The sequence below is a fragment of the Trichomycterus rosablanca genome, chromosome 4 (genome assembly GCF_030014385.1).
Source record: "Trichomycterus rosablanca isolate fTriRos1 chromosome 4, fTriRos1.hap1, whole genome shotgun sequence".
NCBI lineage: Eukaryota > Metazoa > Chordata > Actinopteri > Siluriformes > Trichomycteridae > Trichomycterus > Trichomycterus rosablanca.
Window position 1 is genome coordinate 45,310,836 of NC_085991.1, and position 17,769 is coordinate 45,328,604.

Below are 17,769 nucleotides of genomic sequence, written 5' to 3' on the forward strand. Positions count from 1 at the left end.
AACATTACCAGTACTCACTTCAGTTTTAGAATACAGTGGTCACTTAATTTGACCAGGCCTATGAATTTCACAATTCAGCATTTAGCACCTGCAAAAACTAGCATTTATTTGGGTATTTACGGTAAACTTGAAAAGTGAAAAGTGATGTAAATGTAAATATTTGCATTTGCAGAATTGCTACATGAACACTTGTTAACATAATTTAATGGATTGAACACTTGTTAGCATGATTCAATGGATTGGCTACCTAAACGTTGTAGAATACTGTTGTCACTCTCAGTTATAACAGAACCACGTTATAACTTAACCAAATTTACCGCTCCAAATAGAGTGTGAAATATATTTAGTTGCTGTTTGAATGTGGTATATCATCGCACTCAAGCTACACAAACATCAGGTGAAAAAAACAATACAAAAAAGTGGCTAGCGCCTCAATAAATTGCTTCAGCTAATAAAATAACAGATAGGTGCAGAATTTCTCTTTGTGCTATTTCATTACATCTCAAACACATGCACACATCCACCTTCACTCAGACTTAATGAATACAATAGAAAAAGTACACAAATTTCATATTAAGAACATAAATATTTACATACAACCTGGTAGTTGTGGCATATATTACATAAAAAATCCGTCCTGACTTTGACCTCTGCAGTTCCTCTAATGCAGAGGATGTTTTGCATGCCCAGCTTTACCTCCTATTAAAAAAGTGTGCAGGTTTAAAAATCCAACAAAGCAGATCACCAGGGTTTTGTTCATATTCAGACCGGACCAGGCTTTCAACTTTAATGGCAAACTAGAAAGAACCCATTGAAAAGGGAAGACAGAATTCCACCTGACATGCCCCCCTTTCCCAGACTTCTCATAGCTCAACACAAACGTATCCTTGTTTTGATATCCTGTGTGGGCCCAGTTGTCGTTTCCAACCTTCCAAAAAGTCTAGAAAGATCAAGAAACCAACAACCAAACAATTCAGCTCTTTTTTGACCCATTAAAGCTCTGTACTGACTTTGGAGTGCCCGTCTTGAGCTCCTGAAGCATTTCACCCATCTTACACTTCTCCTTTCGCCTCCTCCTCTGTGTCCTCTTCATCTTCCACGTTTCCAACAACATATGAGACAGAGAGGCCTGGAGCAGGGCTATGAGTAGGGTTTTGGTTGGAGCTGTGTGCTGTGCCCACCCCAACCCTAGCGGCTCGACCCATAGAATACACGCTCTTACAGCGCTCAGGTGCCCGCTGACCGGTGCCCTGAGATCTGCCCTCCAGGAAGTAGGTCAGCATCTGCCCTTTACCCTTCACACTGATGTTACCACGACACACCAGGTCATAGTCGTTTTGAAGCAGGCGGTACACGTCCTCTGTCACCTGCAAAGAAGATCCCAATCAAGATCACAATCTTACGGTAAATATACAATCTTTGTTATATGTTATTATATCTTTCATATAGATCAGTCAGTTGATATTTCATGTAAACAAACCACATTGCTGCTGACACAGTAATGTACACATACTTTACATTATTTCATAATTACTAGCACATGAATGGAGCTATAGGTTGTATGGACAGAACGGTAAGTAGGCATTGGGACATACAAACATATGTTCTGGGTGGATAGATTTATGGACAGACATGCAGGAAGACAGACTGGTATAAATAGAAGCATTAAAAAAAGGCACCCAGGTGGCACAGTGGTAAAAGACGCTAGCACACCAGAGCTGACATCTCAAACTCGTCAGTTCGAATCTCAGCTCTGCTACCGACAGGCTGGGTGCCTACACGAACAACGATTAGCTTGTTGTTCAGGGTGGGTGCTGGAGAGGATTCCTCATAACTAATGCAATTACGACCTCTGCTGGCTGATTAATGGTGCTGCACAGAGTCGAGGGATCATGTGATCAGGGTGTGTCTCTCCGTACACAAAGCTGATCCACATAGGAACTCGCCTCATGCAGAAGAAAAGATGCAGTTGGTTACTGCACAGGGAGGGGGTGTGTGTCAGTCATGGCTCTCCTCAGAGTGGAGGTCAGCATCAGTAGAGAGGAAGCATATTGCAATTGGGTAATTGGATACGAGTAGATTGGGGAGAAACTGGGGGGAGGGGTATTAAAAAAAATAAAATAATAATGAAGATGGGCAAACCTGGATCTTGCCGGGAACTCCAGTACTGTCCATCCGACTGGCCACATTTACTGTGTTGCCCCAGATATCATACTGAGGCCTTCGAGCCCCAATAACACCTGCCACTACAGGACCCACATTTATACCTGCAAAGCCAAAAAAATCTTCAGTAGCAATAATAAATATGTTATGGATTTAAATGTATTGGCAAAAGTATGTGGACACCCGAACATGAGCGTGTTGGACACTCTATTCCAAAATTAAACCTATTTATTTGGAATCGACACTTGGCTTCTATTCTAGCTTCCACACTTCTAGACTTCTAGGAAGGCTTGTTGTAGATTTTTTTAGTTTTTCAGTTGAAATATGTGCCAATTATTTAAAAGAGCTTTTGTTAAGTGCTAATACTACCCGCATTCTAATTCATCCCAAAGCTGTTCATTGGAGTTGAGGTTTACATGGTGTTCCTTAAAATCTATATCGAATAATGTCATAATTGACCTCAGTTTGTGCACAGGGACATAGTCGTGCTTAAACATGCAAGGACCCTATCACAAACCGTTTCCAAACCCAAAGGTAAAGCTTATTTTATACACCTGTTAGCAATGGATGTGGATTAAAAAAGAACATTTGAAGTTATTAAATATTATAAGTGTGTATAGCAGAGACTCAGACTCGACTCATGACTCGCAAAAAATTACTCGTAAACAACAAGAGTCCCTAGCGTCAGCATGTGTTAACATTAGTTACGGGTGACAATTATATTTATACATTTGAACATTTTTGTTACCTCTGGATTGGAATCTCACTTAAAATGGTGGAATACCCTACATAGTGCACTTCACAGGGACAACTGGGGTGAATGGAACGCTCCTACAGAATTGGCACTAATGGCTGAAAGGGCGCTTTCTGAACCAATCAGACCTTCTGATTTTAATTGTTAGTAAAAAAATGCTGTTATTTGCATTTATTCAGTTTGCAGCGTCACACAGATGATTGTCAATGAAACGCTTGATTGGCTTTCTAACGAGTTCGTGTTTTACTTCACAACCGGGAAAAGTTTGGAGGTTTTTAATTATAAGCACATTTACAAAATAATGGATTATATTCCTAATGGGACACACGCTTATAAATTTAATAGCATCTGGAGAGTAAGCAGTGGTTATGATTTTTTGCTGTGACTTGTCCTGTGACTCGTGACTTGACTCGGACTGTAGCCTAAAGACTCGTGACTTGACTCGGACTCGTATTTTGTGACTTGTGAACATCTCTGGTGTATAGTGTATGTTGTATGAAAATAAACTGATTTATTATATTTATTAAAACATCTTGCAAGAACGTTTGTACATCTTACCCACTCTCAGGATAAAATCATTATATGACTGGTAGTTGATTTCATCTAGAACGTCAAACATCTCGATGGCAAAATCGGCTATTGTGCTGAGGTGGGTTTCAGTGGACTTTTTAATCTGAAACAAGATAAAAGTACACTGTTTAGTGCAGATGTTACAGATGGTCCGTTCAGATGCAGACCACACATATTTAACACTGATTTTGGCTTTGCCCTCCACCAACTGAGACTCTTCTGATTCCATTAATCTTTTCACACTAGTACGGATGGTATTGCAGTTCTGCATTGAGAATTGTACTTTTTGAACGAATTAATTCTCCCAGGTGGTGAAGCTACGACTCATCATGATCCTCCTATCTGTTACCAATTCACCTGCTTGTTAAAGGTAGTTTCATAATAGTAAATACTGGATATTATACCGGATTTATTCACTCTTTTTTTTGCCTCTGTCTAAAGATTTTGAGTGTTTTGCAGGCATTGTGTTTGGCAAGTTCTTAATTTGTTTATATTTGTTCATAATAATACAATCAAGATGATCAGCTAAAAATTGTTGTCACTTAAATTAAGTTTCAAGTAAATGAACAAATTACAGAGTCTTGTTTTTATCACTTTTCTTTAAATGTCCCAACACCTTCTGGATATTGAATTTGAAAATAAGCATTGCTTAAAAATAGGGCTGGCACCGAAAAAAAACGTGTAATCCGATCCGATACTGTTGCTTAATGTAAATAACACTTAATGTAAATAACACTTAATGTAAATAACACTTAATGTAAATAAGGCCATTCAGAAATTAAAACACACTGATCTACTTTAACTTTTAGCATTTAAAAAAATCATCTACTACTGCCACATCTAAAAACACGGCGTGTCGTCCAAAGTATCTACAATTGGAAGATGTGGATGTCAATCAAACAAGATGGACCAATTAGAATTGTCGCAGAGTTTAGATTTTCCGTTAAAGTTCTGTCACGTTTTTAGATGATTAAACCCTGCTGGATTTTGAAGAGGACATCTGTGGCTAAACGGGAAACGGTGTAGTTTGTTTTATTTCATAATACTAATGGATTAATCGTTGAGGATGTGAGAGATCTCCAAGCCGGGACAAGATAGATACATTTGTTTATTTATTATTATTTAATTGTTTCATTTTTATTGTTTATAAATAATATTTTTTATTATTTATTTTATAATTTTTTCGCTGCCTCTTCAAGGTGTAGACTTGAGAGTTGACATCTAGAATTTTTATATTGAAATGTATTTGTTAAATACAGATAAACTTTAAATTTTATTTTAAATGTTTGTAGCCAAAAATGTTCTGTGTGTAAAAGTAAAAATAAAAGCAGCAGTTTTGTATAAGTGTGATGTTGTTGGGTTCTGTATTTATTCCTTTTGAATATTTGTCTCACAGTCTGAGCATTGTTATTTAGATAGCTACTTTAACCATGGTGCATTGAGACATGTATTATTACTGCTTAGTTGTTTGAGAGGAGAAATGATGGTATCGAATTGGTATCAGTATCAGCAGATACTCAATTTGCAGTATTGGTATTGACATAAAAAAGTGGTATCGAGCCAGCCCCACTCAACAACTATTAAACTTTAAAATCATAAATCTTAGAAGAAAGTCTTAACAAGTCTGTAAATCATTCTAGAAAGCAAAGTGTGACTCACCTTGCTGCCAGTTGTGGGTACCAATCCCACAGCCGCCATATACGTGCTGCCAATAGTTTTGATCTTTTCAATGTCTTTGTAGCATTCTTTATCCATCAGCTGCAAAATAAAATAATAAACTGAGACCAGCCAGGTCATCTGGAGGTAAAGTTCACGATTAGCTGATGAATAAAGAAGACTGACCTCATCAAAATCAGCTATGATCTCGTTAAGCAGACGCAGGCATTCCACGCCCATGTTGTTCCCATCCAGCTCGATGTAGAAGTCATTGAAGTTGGGAATGGAGGCAAAGAGCACCCCGACCTGAGCATAGGACTGGTAATATAGATCCTACAAAGGAAAATGCGAAATATCTAAACAAATTTTAAAATATTTGAAAGAGGGCCAATAATAAACCTAATAATACTAATAAAAAAATCTTTATTTAAATATCACCTTTTATAAAACACTAGTTTAAAGTGCTTTACAGTGTAAAAAAAAAAACAGCACAGATACAAAAATTTAAATGTAAGAATAAAAAAGGAAGAAACAAATAAAAAAAACACATTTAAAATTAAATGAATTAAAAGAAACATTATAAAACATCCAACTTCTGACACCGATCTGTAAGTTATAAAAACTGGATTGTATCCAGTCAAGTGGATTGTATAGATGTTAACATAAGGTTTAGCTAACTGCCAGCTCCTATAGAGCTTGGATAGTATGTATATCCCCTCTAAGACATAACCAGTAGTGCCTGTGAGTGCCTTGCCATTAAATAGCACACCTGAGATAATTGAGGAAACTCAAGATCTCAGTGATGGTGGGCTAGCATATTATAAAGCTGCGCCACCTGAGCCTTATTTCATTTAAACATGCTAAAGAAAACACTAGATTAGTTTAATGCTATCAAAATAAGACACTGTGATAAATGTAAATTATGAAAAAAACATGATTTCTGGACCCACACTGGATTTTACAGCAGCTGCCCGTTAACACTAAAGCTAAAACATGCCCGTCTGGCATATTGTTTGTTTATGAGGATTTTAATTTCATGTTTTACACTTTGGTTCATGTCATTCATGACAGGAACGGTAGTTCCTCATTACACAAGATTCATCAGTTCACAAGGTTATATCAAACACAGTCTTGGACAATTTAGTGTCTCCAATTCACCTCACTTGCATGTGTTTGGACTGTGGGAGGAAACCGGAGCTCCCGGAGGAAACCCACACGGACACGTAGAGAACATGCAAACTCCACACAGTGTGTGATTGGTTTGAAGATATTTTTTTAAATTATATTTTCTTTATGCATTTTCTTCCTTTTTCTCCCTTTTAAGCTCGTCCAATTGCTCAATTGGGTCATGCTTCCTCTCCACCAATGCCGAGCCCTGCTTTGATTGAGGTGAACGAAGCTAACCCACGCCCCCTCCGACACGTGGGCAGCATGCCGTATGCATCTTATCACCTGCACATTGACGAGTGCAGTGCAGCTCAGCGTTGTGTACGGAGAGACACACCCTGAGAGCACTCTTTTCTCATCTCTGTGCAGGTGCCATCAATCAGCCAGCAGAAGTCATAATTGCACCAGTCATGAGAGAGAGACCCCATTTGGCTTAGTCCCGCCCATCTGAATAACAGGCCAATCGTTGTTCATGTGGCTGGTCAGCCTTAGCCGGCATTAGATTCGATACGATGTATTCGAGATCCCAGCTCTGGTTCCAGCGTGTGTTTTTACCGCTGCGCCACCTGAGCGGCAGTATAGAGATAATTTTTAAAAAAAGCCTTTGCTTGCATTGCACTTGGGGGGTGGGGGGACAGTATGAAAATCTGTGTGGGCCCGGTGGTTCCGGTACATGACATGAACTACACTGGACAGAGCAGCAATTCATCACATGACACTTATACCCAGAGGCATCTTAGAACAGCCAACTTAAGTTCTGCATTATTGTGAGATGAGAGGAAGAAATCAGATGCAATTCTTCTTTAAATTATAATACAGTTTTGTTAAGAATAATTGCTTATTTGTATTTGTTACATCGTCACATATTTGGTTGTATATTATTCTTATATATTATTTGTGTAATTATCCTATCCTCTTACCATGTTTCTGGGATTGGACATTAGGAAGTGCTGGGCCACATGCACTGGCAGCAGATTGAAGAGTATCCTCCTGTTGTCCAGTTTGACCTTCTCCATGCCATCCCTTTCCTCCTCTGCCTGGACACAAAAAATTTTCACTTCGTAATTGTAGAAGGACGGAAACACTGTTTTACACTCTAAGAAATGGAAAAATACTTGAAATTATATTTATTTTGTTATGCAAAAGTACACTCATTTAGGCAATGTATCATGTACAGGGCAGTAGCTAACACATGTGTGTAGTAGTGTGTAGTTATGGTCTCTATGAATGTTTAAGGTCTTGAAAATCATTTTATACCCTGTTGCCTTTTTGTTGCAATACAACAATCTCCCCTCTCATCCTTTCTGACAGCTTATGAGTTTTTACCATGGTTGCAACATATTATTATTATTATTATTACTTTTGTTATCATGTATACATGTACAAATAGGGCCAGTGATAGCTCAGTGGTTAAGGTACTGGACTAGTAAACAGAAGGTTGCCGGTTCAAGCCCGCCACCACCAAGTTGCCACTGTTGGGTCCCTGAGCAAGGCCCTTAACCCTCAGTTGCTCATTGTGTAAGTCGCTTTGGATAAAAGCGTCTGCTAAATGCTGAAAATGTAAATGTAAATGTACAAATATACAGTATAGAAGTATAATTATCCAAAATTACTAACAGTGGCTTTGTGCTGACCTCTAGTGGTAACATATATAGGTAATGTTTAGTGAGGTCTTGGGGCAAAAGGGTTGTCAGCTTTTAATCACTTTAGTAAAAAATAAGGCATATATAGGGTATATAACACTGATCACCATAAACTGGTTACTAAGAAAAAAATAAATATATGAATGAATGAATGTCATTTTATTAAATGTATCAGACTTCTCTTGTGGAATGTTTCAGTGATGTACTAGAATAAAAGTTCTGGTCCTGGGTGAATGTACTGACCTGGGTGAATGTAGGTCAATAAATAATGTAGTGTAAACACTGAACTTGTGCATACACACACGCTCACTATTCTACCATGTTACCCTTGAAGTGGTGCCAGCACTAACAGACAGTGGGACAGTGGGTTGGCAGCAAACACAAGATGGTCAGTGCATGTTCCACTGAACAAAGTAACCTCGAGAAAACGGCCTCACTGACCCCAAGTATTTCAGGAAAAGAGGTACAGCAGGAGAGAGACTCAAGATCACAACAGCAGTGCTAATGCTTGCTAATTAAACAAGAAGAACGTGAAATAAATTTAGAAGAAATTTAGTTTTAGAATAAAAAAGAATTTCCTGACATTGAAAAAGAAAATAAATCACTTAAATCACAAAATCGCAAAATTATAATAAAAAAATGAAAATGTTTGAAAAGTGATGCAAACTCTAAAATAATGATAGAGTTTATGCTATTATTATTCTTTTTTAATTTTAATAAGTGGATAAGTGAATTTGCTCTGTTGCTTTTTACATGTAAAGCCTACTACTACCAGAGGTCTACATTCACTCTGTAGGACATGGAGCTATACTCATCATAACCATCTTTTGATTTTAAACTGATCTTTTATATCATCTCACCATTATATATGAGAATTATTCAGTGATATATCATATTAGCTTTGAATATAGTAAGTTAATTGCAAGAAATAACAAATAAATCAAGAGTACAACCATGTCCCACCAAACATTTTTTGGGAAAGCAAGCACATCATTGAGTTCCATATAAACAAGTCCTCATGATTTATTGACTTTAAAAGAACAACATAATTTATTGAACTTGGTGGCACAAACCCTGTTTCTAAAAAAAAAAATACAACATTTTGTAAAAAAAAAAAGAAAAAGAAGAATCTGTAATCTGTTAATTATCTTGAATTTTGATTTAGGTGACAAAAGTAGAAAAAAAAATTTCCATAGTTTTTTTTGTTTTTTACTGATTATTGTATTTAATAAATAGAAACACATTTAGAATCGGATGCCTGCACCAGATGCTAAAAAGTGGGGACGGGACAAAATGTAAGTGGAAAGTTATATTCAATTTCAATACAATAAGCAGGTGAATGGGTAACAGTTGAGGGAATCATGCTTGGGTAAAAAACAGGATCCCTTAAAGGATCCATCTATACAAGCTAGGATGAGTCATGGCTCACCACTTTGTGCCAAACTTCAGGGGAGGGTTACCAATCAGTTCAAAAAGAACATTTCTCAATGTAATATTGCAAATAATTTAGTCAGAAGAATGAATAAGAATAAAAAACCATCATGCTACTGTGATAAATATAGCCACATGGGCTCGAGAGTAGTTTGGAAAACTGTCACTGTTACCTAACACAGTCCGCCGCTGCATCAAGAAATGCAACCTGAAACTACACAACGACAAAGCCATCAGTTTTATGCAGTATATCAATTGTGGTCAGATGAGTCCACGGTTCAACCTGATTTCAAGGAAAACGGACGTGGAGTTCCAAGAATGTGCCAAGGAGAGAACCAGCCAGACTGTTATTAGTGAAAGTTACAAATGGCATGGGGTGCATCAGTGCCCATTGTATGGGTGACTTGCATATGTGTGAGGGTACCAATCATGCAGAGGCGTATATTGGGATCTTAGAGTGACAGATGCTGCCATCAAGGCTAGGTCTTTTCCTGGGATGTCCATGGCAATGCCATGGCAATGCCAAGTGGCACAAGTGCCAGATCCCCTTAGTCATCAAGAAGTTCAGTGCTGCAGCCAGTTTACTGTTTATATAGTTCATCACAAAACCACAAAATCTTCATCACATTTGGTCCACTACAATATCTATAAATCCTGATTTTAAATAAATGATCTTATATAAAAACATTGTGACCAAGATGTGAAATTTTAAGTGAGGGTTCTGACCTGTGTAGCCCAGAGGAAGTCGAGGCGTAGTTTGAGCTCGAGTTGGCGGGAATGCAGAGCCAGAGCACTGGAAAAGAGCAGCAGTGACAGGATGGGCTCATAGGAGCGCACGTTCAGTAAACCTACACTGCCCCTAAACATAAAAGATAAAACACAGAATAGCTTGTACAACTTTCATTATCTAATTATTACAAGTACCAGAAATGTACAAATTCCATACTAAAAGAAAAGTACAAACGTAAAATACTTTAGTAAAAGTGTTACTGAGACAAAGTACAAGTGTGTGTGTGAATGTGTTTGTGTGTGTGTGTGTGTCTGCCTGATAACCTGTCCAAGGTGTTTCTTGCCTCAACTGCCTAAATAATTAATATCTAAAAAAAAATAATAATAAATAAAAATTTTTAATAATAAATATTTAACAAAAAAAAAAAAATCTAACGTGTTTCTCTACTATCCTATTAGTGATCTGTCACATAGATAAAAGCATATCATTATGTTAGCATAGTATATCATTAACACATATTGGCCAGTTATTACAACCACTTTATTTACTGGCATATTTTGAAAGGTGTGAGGAAACTGGAGGACCCAGAAGAAAGCCACACAGCACTGGGGCCAACATGTTTAACTTCTCAAAGACAGTAACTGCAGGAGAAAATTAAACCAGACCCTTAGGACCTATGCTGCTGTGGAGCAGCCCCTCTACCAGCTGTGTCACTGCTACTGTAAGGTTACATCAATAGTATTGTTGTTGTTGTTGTTATTAATTTTTAATTATTATTATTATATTATCATCATCATCATCATTATTATAATTATTATTATTATTGTTATTGTTGTTGTTATTGTAATTATTATTATCATTATTATTATTATTAGTATCATTATTATTGTTGTTGTTATTGTAATTATTATTATTATTATAATTATTCTTATCATTATTATTATTGTTGTTGTTATTGTAATTATTATTATTATTATTATTGTAGTTAGTGTAATTATTATTATTATTATTATTATTATCATTATTATTGTTGTTGTTTTGTTGTTGTTATTGTAATTATTATTATTATTATTATTATTGTTAGTGTAATTATTATTATTATTATTATCATTATCATCATCATTATTATTGTTGTTGTTGTTATTGTAATTATTATTATTATCATTATTATTGTTGTTGTTGTTGTTAGTGTAATTATTATTATTATCATTATTATTATTATTATTATTATTAATTATTATTATTATTGATTCTTCAGGCCACCAAAAGAGGATGGAGGTCCCTGCTGAGTCCGGTTCCTCTCAATTTAAATGTAAGTTTAAGGGAGTTTTTCCTTCCCAGTGTGGCCCTTGGCTTGTTCAACAGATAAAGTTGCTCTGAGACAATGTCTATTGTAAAAAGTGCTGTGCAAATAAATGTATTTTGTCTTGACTTGAATTATTATTAGTAGTAGTAGTGGTAGTGGTGGTAGTAGTTGTAGTAGTAGTAGTAATAAATTGTATTAAAATATGCATAATAGTGGTCCATGGAAAAGCCCATTCTGTCTATTCACCCCTCTATTACTCTTTTTTTTCCTTCTTGAGAGGCACTGTGTTAAGTGGCTAAATTAAAACTAAATGACATGCTAAGTTTTGTGTCCTGATTGCTTAAGCTTTACGTGGGGCTAATGAGGCTCAGCTTATCTTCAAACACTTGAAAAGGTTGAATTAAGAAAAAAAAAGAGCAAGCATTAAAAAGAACAGGGCTTCATTAGATAAGATGAAAATACCCTGTAATTATCGTTGTTATGGAAATCACCCTTAATTTGTTCTATGCCCTATTTCTGAAACAGCTGCAGCAGGCTGGAAAGAGGTCTGGAGGAGACTTTCAGGGGAAAACTGTGACTTAAATAAATATAGTGTAGGTCATTATTAAAAATAGCATGCACTGAAATAACAGCACAAACTGCAGGTAAGTACATGACCTGATGAATTCATTTATTCATTTGTCCTTTTTTTGTCATGGGCCAACAATTTTTCATCACAATCATAAAGGTTTTTAAACAAGGGAAACAAAGAGAAGAGAAAACTGAAATTCCTCTGGCTTCTAAGTTTCAGTAAACCTTATTTTTTTTTAACTACAATTGCATTTAAATAACATTTTCAGTTATCGGCCCCTGGCCTCCCCTTAGTGTGGATCCGAAGACCACTAGAGGACGCTTCATGGCCTATTTATGGTTAATAGACCAGTTCCTTAAAAAACCTGAACTGCTTGTTACCTGTACTTAATTGCATGGAGTGAGAGTCAATTTTAAAAGGATTTTTCGATTCCTAACATTGAGAATAAAGAGTTGACTGAAGCTTTGAAGTTGATTCACAAAACTGACTCAATTGTAATTGTCAATTGATCTAGCCTCTCGAAACATCTGGATACATGCATGCAAACAAGATAAAATAAGAGAAAAACATTTTACCCTGGCACTGTGCGCCGGTATCCACTTAACTCCAGCACAGTTATGTAGCTGACGGCCAGTAGGAGGAGCAGAAGCATTTTGGGGAGCCAGGACACTCGCAGGAAAAGCGCCATGGTTACAGTTACTACCACACATGACAGGAAGGAATACTGCGCCCCATCACAGGGCATCTCTGCCATGGTGTGGTTTGTTCCACCCACTGTGTCTATGATCACTATAGAGGTGTTGACATTGGAGGCCCACAACCTTGGCATGCAGCCTACCTGAAAGGTAAAGAAATGAAATGATTTCAATTTAAATTAATTTCTTAATTTCCCTGTTTATTTATTTATTATGAGTCAATAACAAAAAAAGTGGCATATAATAATAATAATAATAATAATAATATTAATAATAATAAAGATATATAATAGACAGATAGGCAGACAGATAGACAGACAAACAAATATAGATAGACAGACAGACAGACAGACAGATAGACAGACAGAGAGATAGACAGACAGACAGATAGATAGATAGACAGATAGGCAGACAGATAGACAGACAAACAAAGATAGATAGATAGATAGATAGATAGATAGATAGATAGATAGATAGATAGATAGATAGATAGATAGATAGATAGATAGATAGATAGGCAGACAGATAGACAGACAGACAAACAAAGATAGATAGATAGATAGATAGATAGATAGATAGATAGATAGATAGATAGATAGATAGATAGATAGATAGATAGATAGATAGATAGATAGATAGATAGATAGATAGGCAGACAGATAGACAGACAGACAAACAAAGATAGATAGATAGATAGATAGATAGATAGATAGATAGATAGATAGATAGATAGATAGATAGATAGATAGATGATAGATAGATAGATAGATAGATAGATAGATAGATAGATAGATAGATAGATAGATAGATAGATAGATAGACAGACAAACAAAGATAGATAGATAGATAGATAGATAGATAGATAGATAGATAGATAGATAGATAGATAGATAGATAGATAGATAGATAGATAGATAGATAGATAGATAGATAGACAGATAGACAGACAAACAAAGATAGATAGATAGATAGATAGATAGATAGATAGATAGATAGATAGATAGATAGATAGATAGATAGATAGATAGATAGATAGATAGATAGATAGATAGATAGATAGATAGATAGGCAAAAAGACAGACTTACATATATACACTATATGGCCAAAAGTATGTAAACAATCCTGATTTCAGAGCTGATGTTTAGATGTTTTACAGGAATATAAATATAAATTATAATATAAAGTTTGTAGCAACAATTCATTATGACTCTCTCACAAGAGGTTCATAATCACATAGCTTTAAAAACACCTCACAAATAACCTCACAAAGGCTTTTTTGACTGAATGGGCACAAATATCCGCAGACACACTCCAAAATCTTGTGGAATGCCCTCTCAGAAGTCACTGTTAAAGACATTGTACAAGGGTGAAGCAACTATATATTTTTGGTTTAGGTGATGGTCAGGTATCCACATACGTTTGGTGTATTCTCACTGTCTTTTAGTGTATCTAACTTTATCACTGATGGAACGTTTGTGATGCTAATGACAATAATGGATATGAATTCTTACCACACATGCTTGCGCCACAGCGTAGATTAAGAGCACTATGAGCACACACAGGACCGTACGGATCTGTATGGTGAGGCACCCAGGAAAACACTGAGAGAGAAAAGAGTAAATAGTATGAATCCAATAAAAAATATCAAACGTTGAGCAGTAAACTTGATAAAGGCTTCACCCTGAACAATAGAGGACATTGAACTAAACCGCAACAGTGCTGAACTCTATTGTTAAACATAATTGACCTAAATTGACTTCGATGGCTTAGTCAGTGTCTCTCCTCTAATACCATTTGCTCAAACCTCAGTATCTGAACATGACTGTTACTTTCTAAATTAAAGACGTGACTAGTGTACAAATAACACGGCCAATGTTTTTACTTCTGGGTGTGTGTATAGTGATGAGCCAAAACATTACGACCACCTCACAACATGTGCATCACAGTGCCAATTTCATGAAGCAGCATAAAGACCTGAGAGACTTTGATAAAGGCCAAATAGTTATGACAAGATGACTGTGTTGAAGTAGAGTGGACCCTTGACTTACGAATTTAGTTTGTTCCAAAGGGCTGTTCTTAAGTCAAAATGTTCGTTAGTTAAACCTATTTTTCCCATAAGATATAATGTAAATATAATTAATCCGTGCCAGACCGCCCAAACCCCCCCCCCTTACCTAACTTTTTAATGTCTTAAAAGATCTTTTTTGTTCTAAATACAAGTATATTTTTCCTTAAATCTTAAATTATAGAATAGACATTACTGTAATAAACAATAATAAACAACAATACACAGTACAGTACGTGTGCTGTACCATACACCATAATAAATTTCCGTCTTTTTTTATACAATGTATCTACCAGAAACAACAATAACTCATATTTCTCTATTATTTCCTTCTTCATTTCAACAGTATTATATTTTTTAGGCACAAAAGAAAGAATATTTTACTCAGCAATTTCCTTCTTCTCTCTCACTCACTGTCCCCTCTGTCTGATACACAGTGACAGCTACTGGCATGAGTAATTATACAACAACAAATGTAATAGATTTGTTCATTTTCTCACCACTTGTTCTTTGGGGACATTTTAATATTGAATTTTACAATATTATAATATAAAGAAAACACCGGAAAAACACCGTCCGCTGTCCGAATGTTCGCTCACTGTGTATATACAGGGGTTGGACAAAATAACTGAAACACCTGTCATTTTAGTGTGGTAGGGTTCATGGCTAAATTGGACCAGTCTGGTGGCCAATCTTCATTAATTGCACATTGCACCAGTAAGAGCAGAGTGTGAAGGTTCAATTAGCAGGGTAAGAGCACAGTTTTGCTCAAAATATTGCAATGCACACAACATTATGGGTGACATACCAGAGTTCAAAAGAGGACAAATTGTTGGTGCACGTCTTGCTGGCGCATCTGTGACCAAGACAGCAAGTCTTTGTGATGTATCAAGAGCCACGGTATCCAGGGTAATGTCAGCATACCACCAAGAAGGACAAACCACATCCAACAGGATTAACTGTGGACGCAAGAGGAAGCTGTCTGAAAGGGATGTTCAAGTGCTAACCCGGATTGTATCCAAAAAACATAAAACCACGGCTGCCCAAATCACGGCAGAATTAAATGTGCACCTCAACTCTCCTGTTTCCACCAGAACTGTCCGTCGGGAGCTCCACAGGGTCAATATACACGGCCGGGCTGCTATAGCCAAACCTTTGGTCACTGGTGCCAATGCCAAACGTCGGTTTCAATGGTGCAAGGAGCGCAAATCTTGGGCTGTGGACAATGTGAAACATGTATTGTTCTCTGATGAGTCCACCTTTACTGTTTTCCCCACATCCGGGAGAGTTACGGTGTGGAGAAGCCCCAAAGAAGCGTACCACCCAGACTGTTGCATGCCCAGAGTGAAGCATGGGGGTGGATCAGTGATGGTTTGGGCTGCCATATCATGGCATTCCCTTGGCCCAATACTTGTGCTAAATGGGCGCGTCACTGCCAAGGACTACCGAACCATTCTGGAGGACCATGTGCATCCAATGGCGGTGCCGTGTATCAGGATGACAATGCACCAATACACACAGCAAGACTGGTGAAAGATTGGTTTGATGAACATGAAAGTGAAGTTGAACATCTCCCATGGCCTGCACAGTCACCAGATCTAAATATTATTGAGCCACTTTGGGGTGTTTTGGAGAAGCGAGTCAGGAAACGTTTTCCTCCACCAGCATCACGTAGTGACCTGGCCACTATCCTGCAAGAAGAATGGCTTAAAATCCCTCTGACCACTGTGCAGGACTTGTATATGTCATTTCCAAGACGAATTGACGCTGTATTGGCCGCAAAAGGAGGTCCTACACCATACTAATAAATTATTGTGGTCTAAAACCAGGTGTTTCAGTTATTTTGTCCAACCCCTGTATATAGAGAGAGACGGTTGGAGTCAACTTGTTTGTGACGTCATGTGTTTCGCGAATTTCTGTTCGTAATCCGAAATTTGTTCGTACGTTAAGTTGAAAAAGATCGTTCGTAACCCGAAATGTTCGTATGGTAAACCGTTCGTAATTCAAGGGTCCACTGTATCTCTGAAACAGCAGTGGTGACTTTCAACGACATCAGTCCAAGCAGAACCAAGCCATGAAAGGCCAGCAGGTTGTTGGGTGGACATAAAGAACATGAAGGCTATGGTGTCTGGTACAGACAAACAAACTGGTTCAAAACTTGTAATGAGGTAAATTCGTCTTAACACAGTGGATCAAGCTCTTCTATGTATGGGGCTTTGTAGTCGCAGGTCAGTCAAATTTGCGATATCCCATGCTAACTATTGTCCACTGTAAAAAGCATCTACAATGTGCATGCAGGCATCATAACTAAACATTAGAAGAATAAAAGAAAGCCAGCTGGTCTGATTAATTCTGTTTTCTCAAAGATCATGTGGATGGCAGGGCACATTAAACGCTCAGATGGCCTCAAGGGTCTGCTGATAATATTCTGGTACTAGATTTATTTATTTATTTATTTGGGTTTACCATCAGTGGCGGCTCCTGCCAAATCACTCAGAGGGGGCAATTGTTGCGATGATGGCCAAGGTGACCCATTCAATGGGTAAATTAAAGCTTAAATAACATCTTAAGTCATCGGTCAGTTTGCCCTCACAAATAACTTTGAACATGGAGAGAGACCAGCTTTACCATTAATCATAGAATTAAGTAAAGCCTTCACTCTAACAATTTAATTCAGTCTTCATCAGCATTTTATTTTAGGTGCAGCAGATCCTGAGGTAATAGTAGTCATGTTGACGAGATCGCTAGCTGCTCCAATTATCACGACACCAGGTTACGTGTGATGCAAGCACGTAAGTGCGAGCCCTCCCGAACCCATTCAGATTGTATACAGTTCGAAAAAAGTGCCTTAATATGAGAGTCTATCAGAGCAATCCGGGCGATTTTCAATCAGACTGAAATCACCCAAAAGGGGCGGTACTGTACGGAACACAACTCGGCACTGACTGGACTACAATATTCAGAGGCAAGACAGACTCCAGAACAGTCACAGCTAGTTTAACACTGGTTGAATGTGA

The 17,769-nt window shown here is 37.2% G+C and overlaps 1 protein-coding gene across 2 annotated transcripts in view; it reads right to left on the reverse strand.

The window, feature by feature from the left end:
- Positions 1 to 690: 690 nt before the first annotated feature.
- adcy1b (adenylate cyclase 1b) overlaps positions 691 to 17,769 on the reverse strand; it is an 88,081-nt gene continuing 71,002 nt past the window's right edge. The window contains exons 12-20 of one of the 2 annotated variants that reach the window (XM_062993390.1): positions 14,199 to 14,288; positions 12,567 to 12,829; positions 10,111 to 10,237; positions 7,231 to 7,347; positions 5,330 to 5,476; positions 5,147 to 5,245; positions 3,476 to 3,590; positions 2,143 to 2,267; positions 691 to 1,367 (exon numbers count right to left, since the gene is read on the reverse strand). In XM_062993390.1, the coding sequence (XP_062849460.1) occupies positions 1,053 to 1,367; positions 2,143 to 2,267; positions 3,476 to 3,590; positions 5,147 to 5,245; positions 5,330 to 5,476; positions 7,231 to 7,347; positions 10,111 to 10,237; positions 12,567 to 12,829; positions 14,199 to 14,288 (1,398 nt within the window). In that variant the 3' untranslated portion in view covers positions 691 to 1,052. Of the gene's footprint in view, positions 1,368 to 2,142; positions 2,268 to 3,475; positions 3,591 to 5,146; positions 5,246 to 5,329; positions 5,477 to 7,230; positions 7,348 to 10,110; positions 10,244 to 12,566; positions 12,830 to 14,198; positions 14,289 to 17,769 lie in introns of both variants that reach the window. The other variant, XM_062993388.1, reaches the window with a different exon arrangement.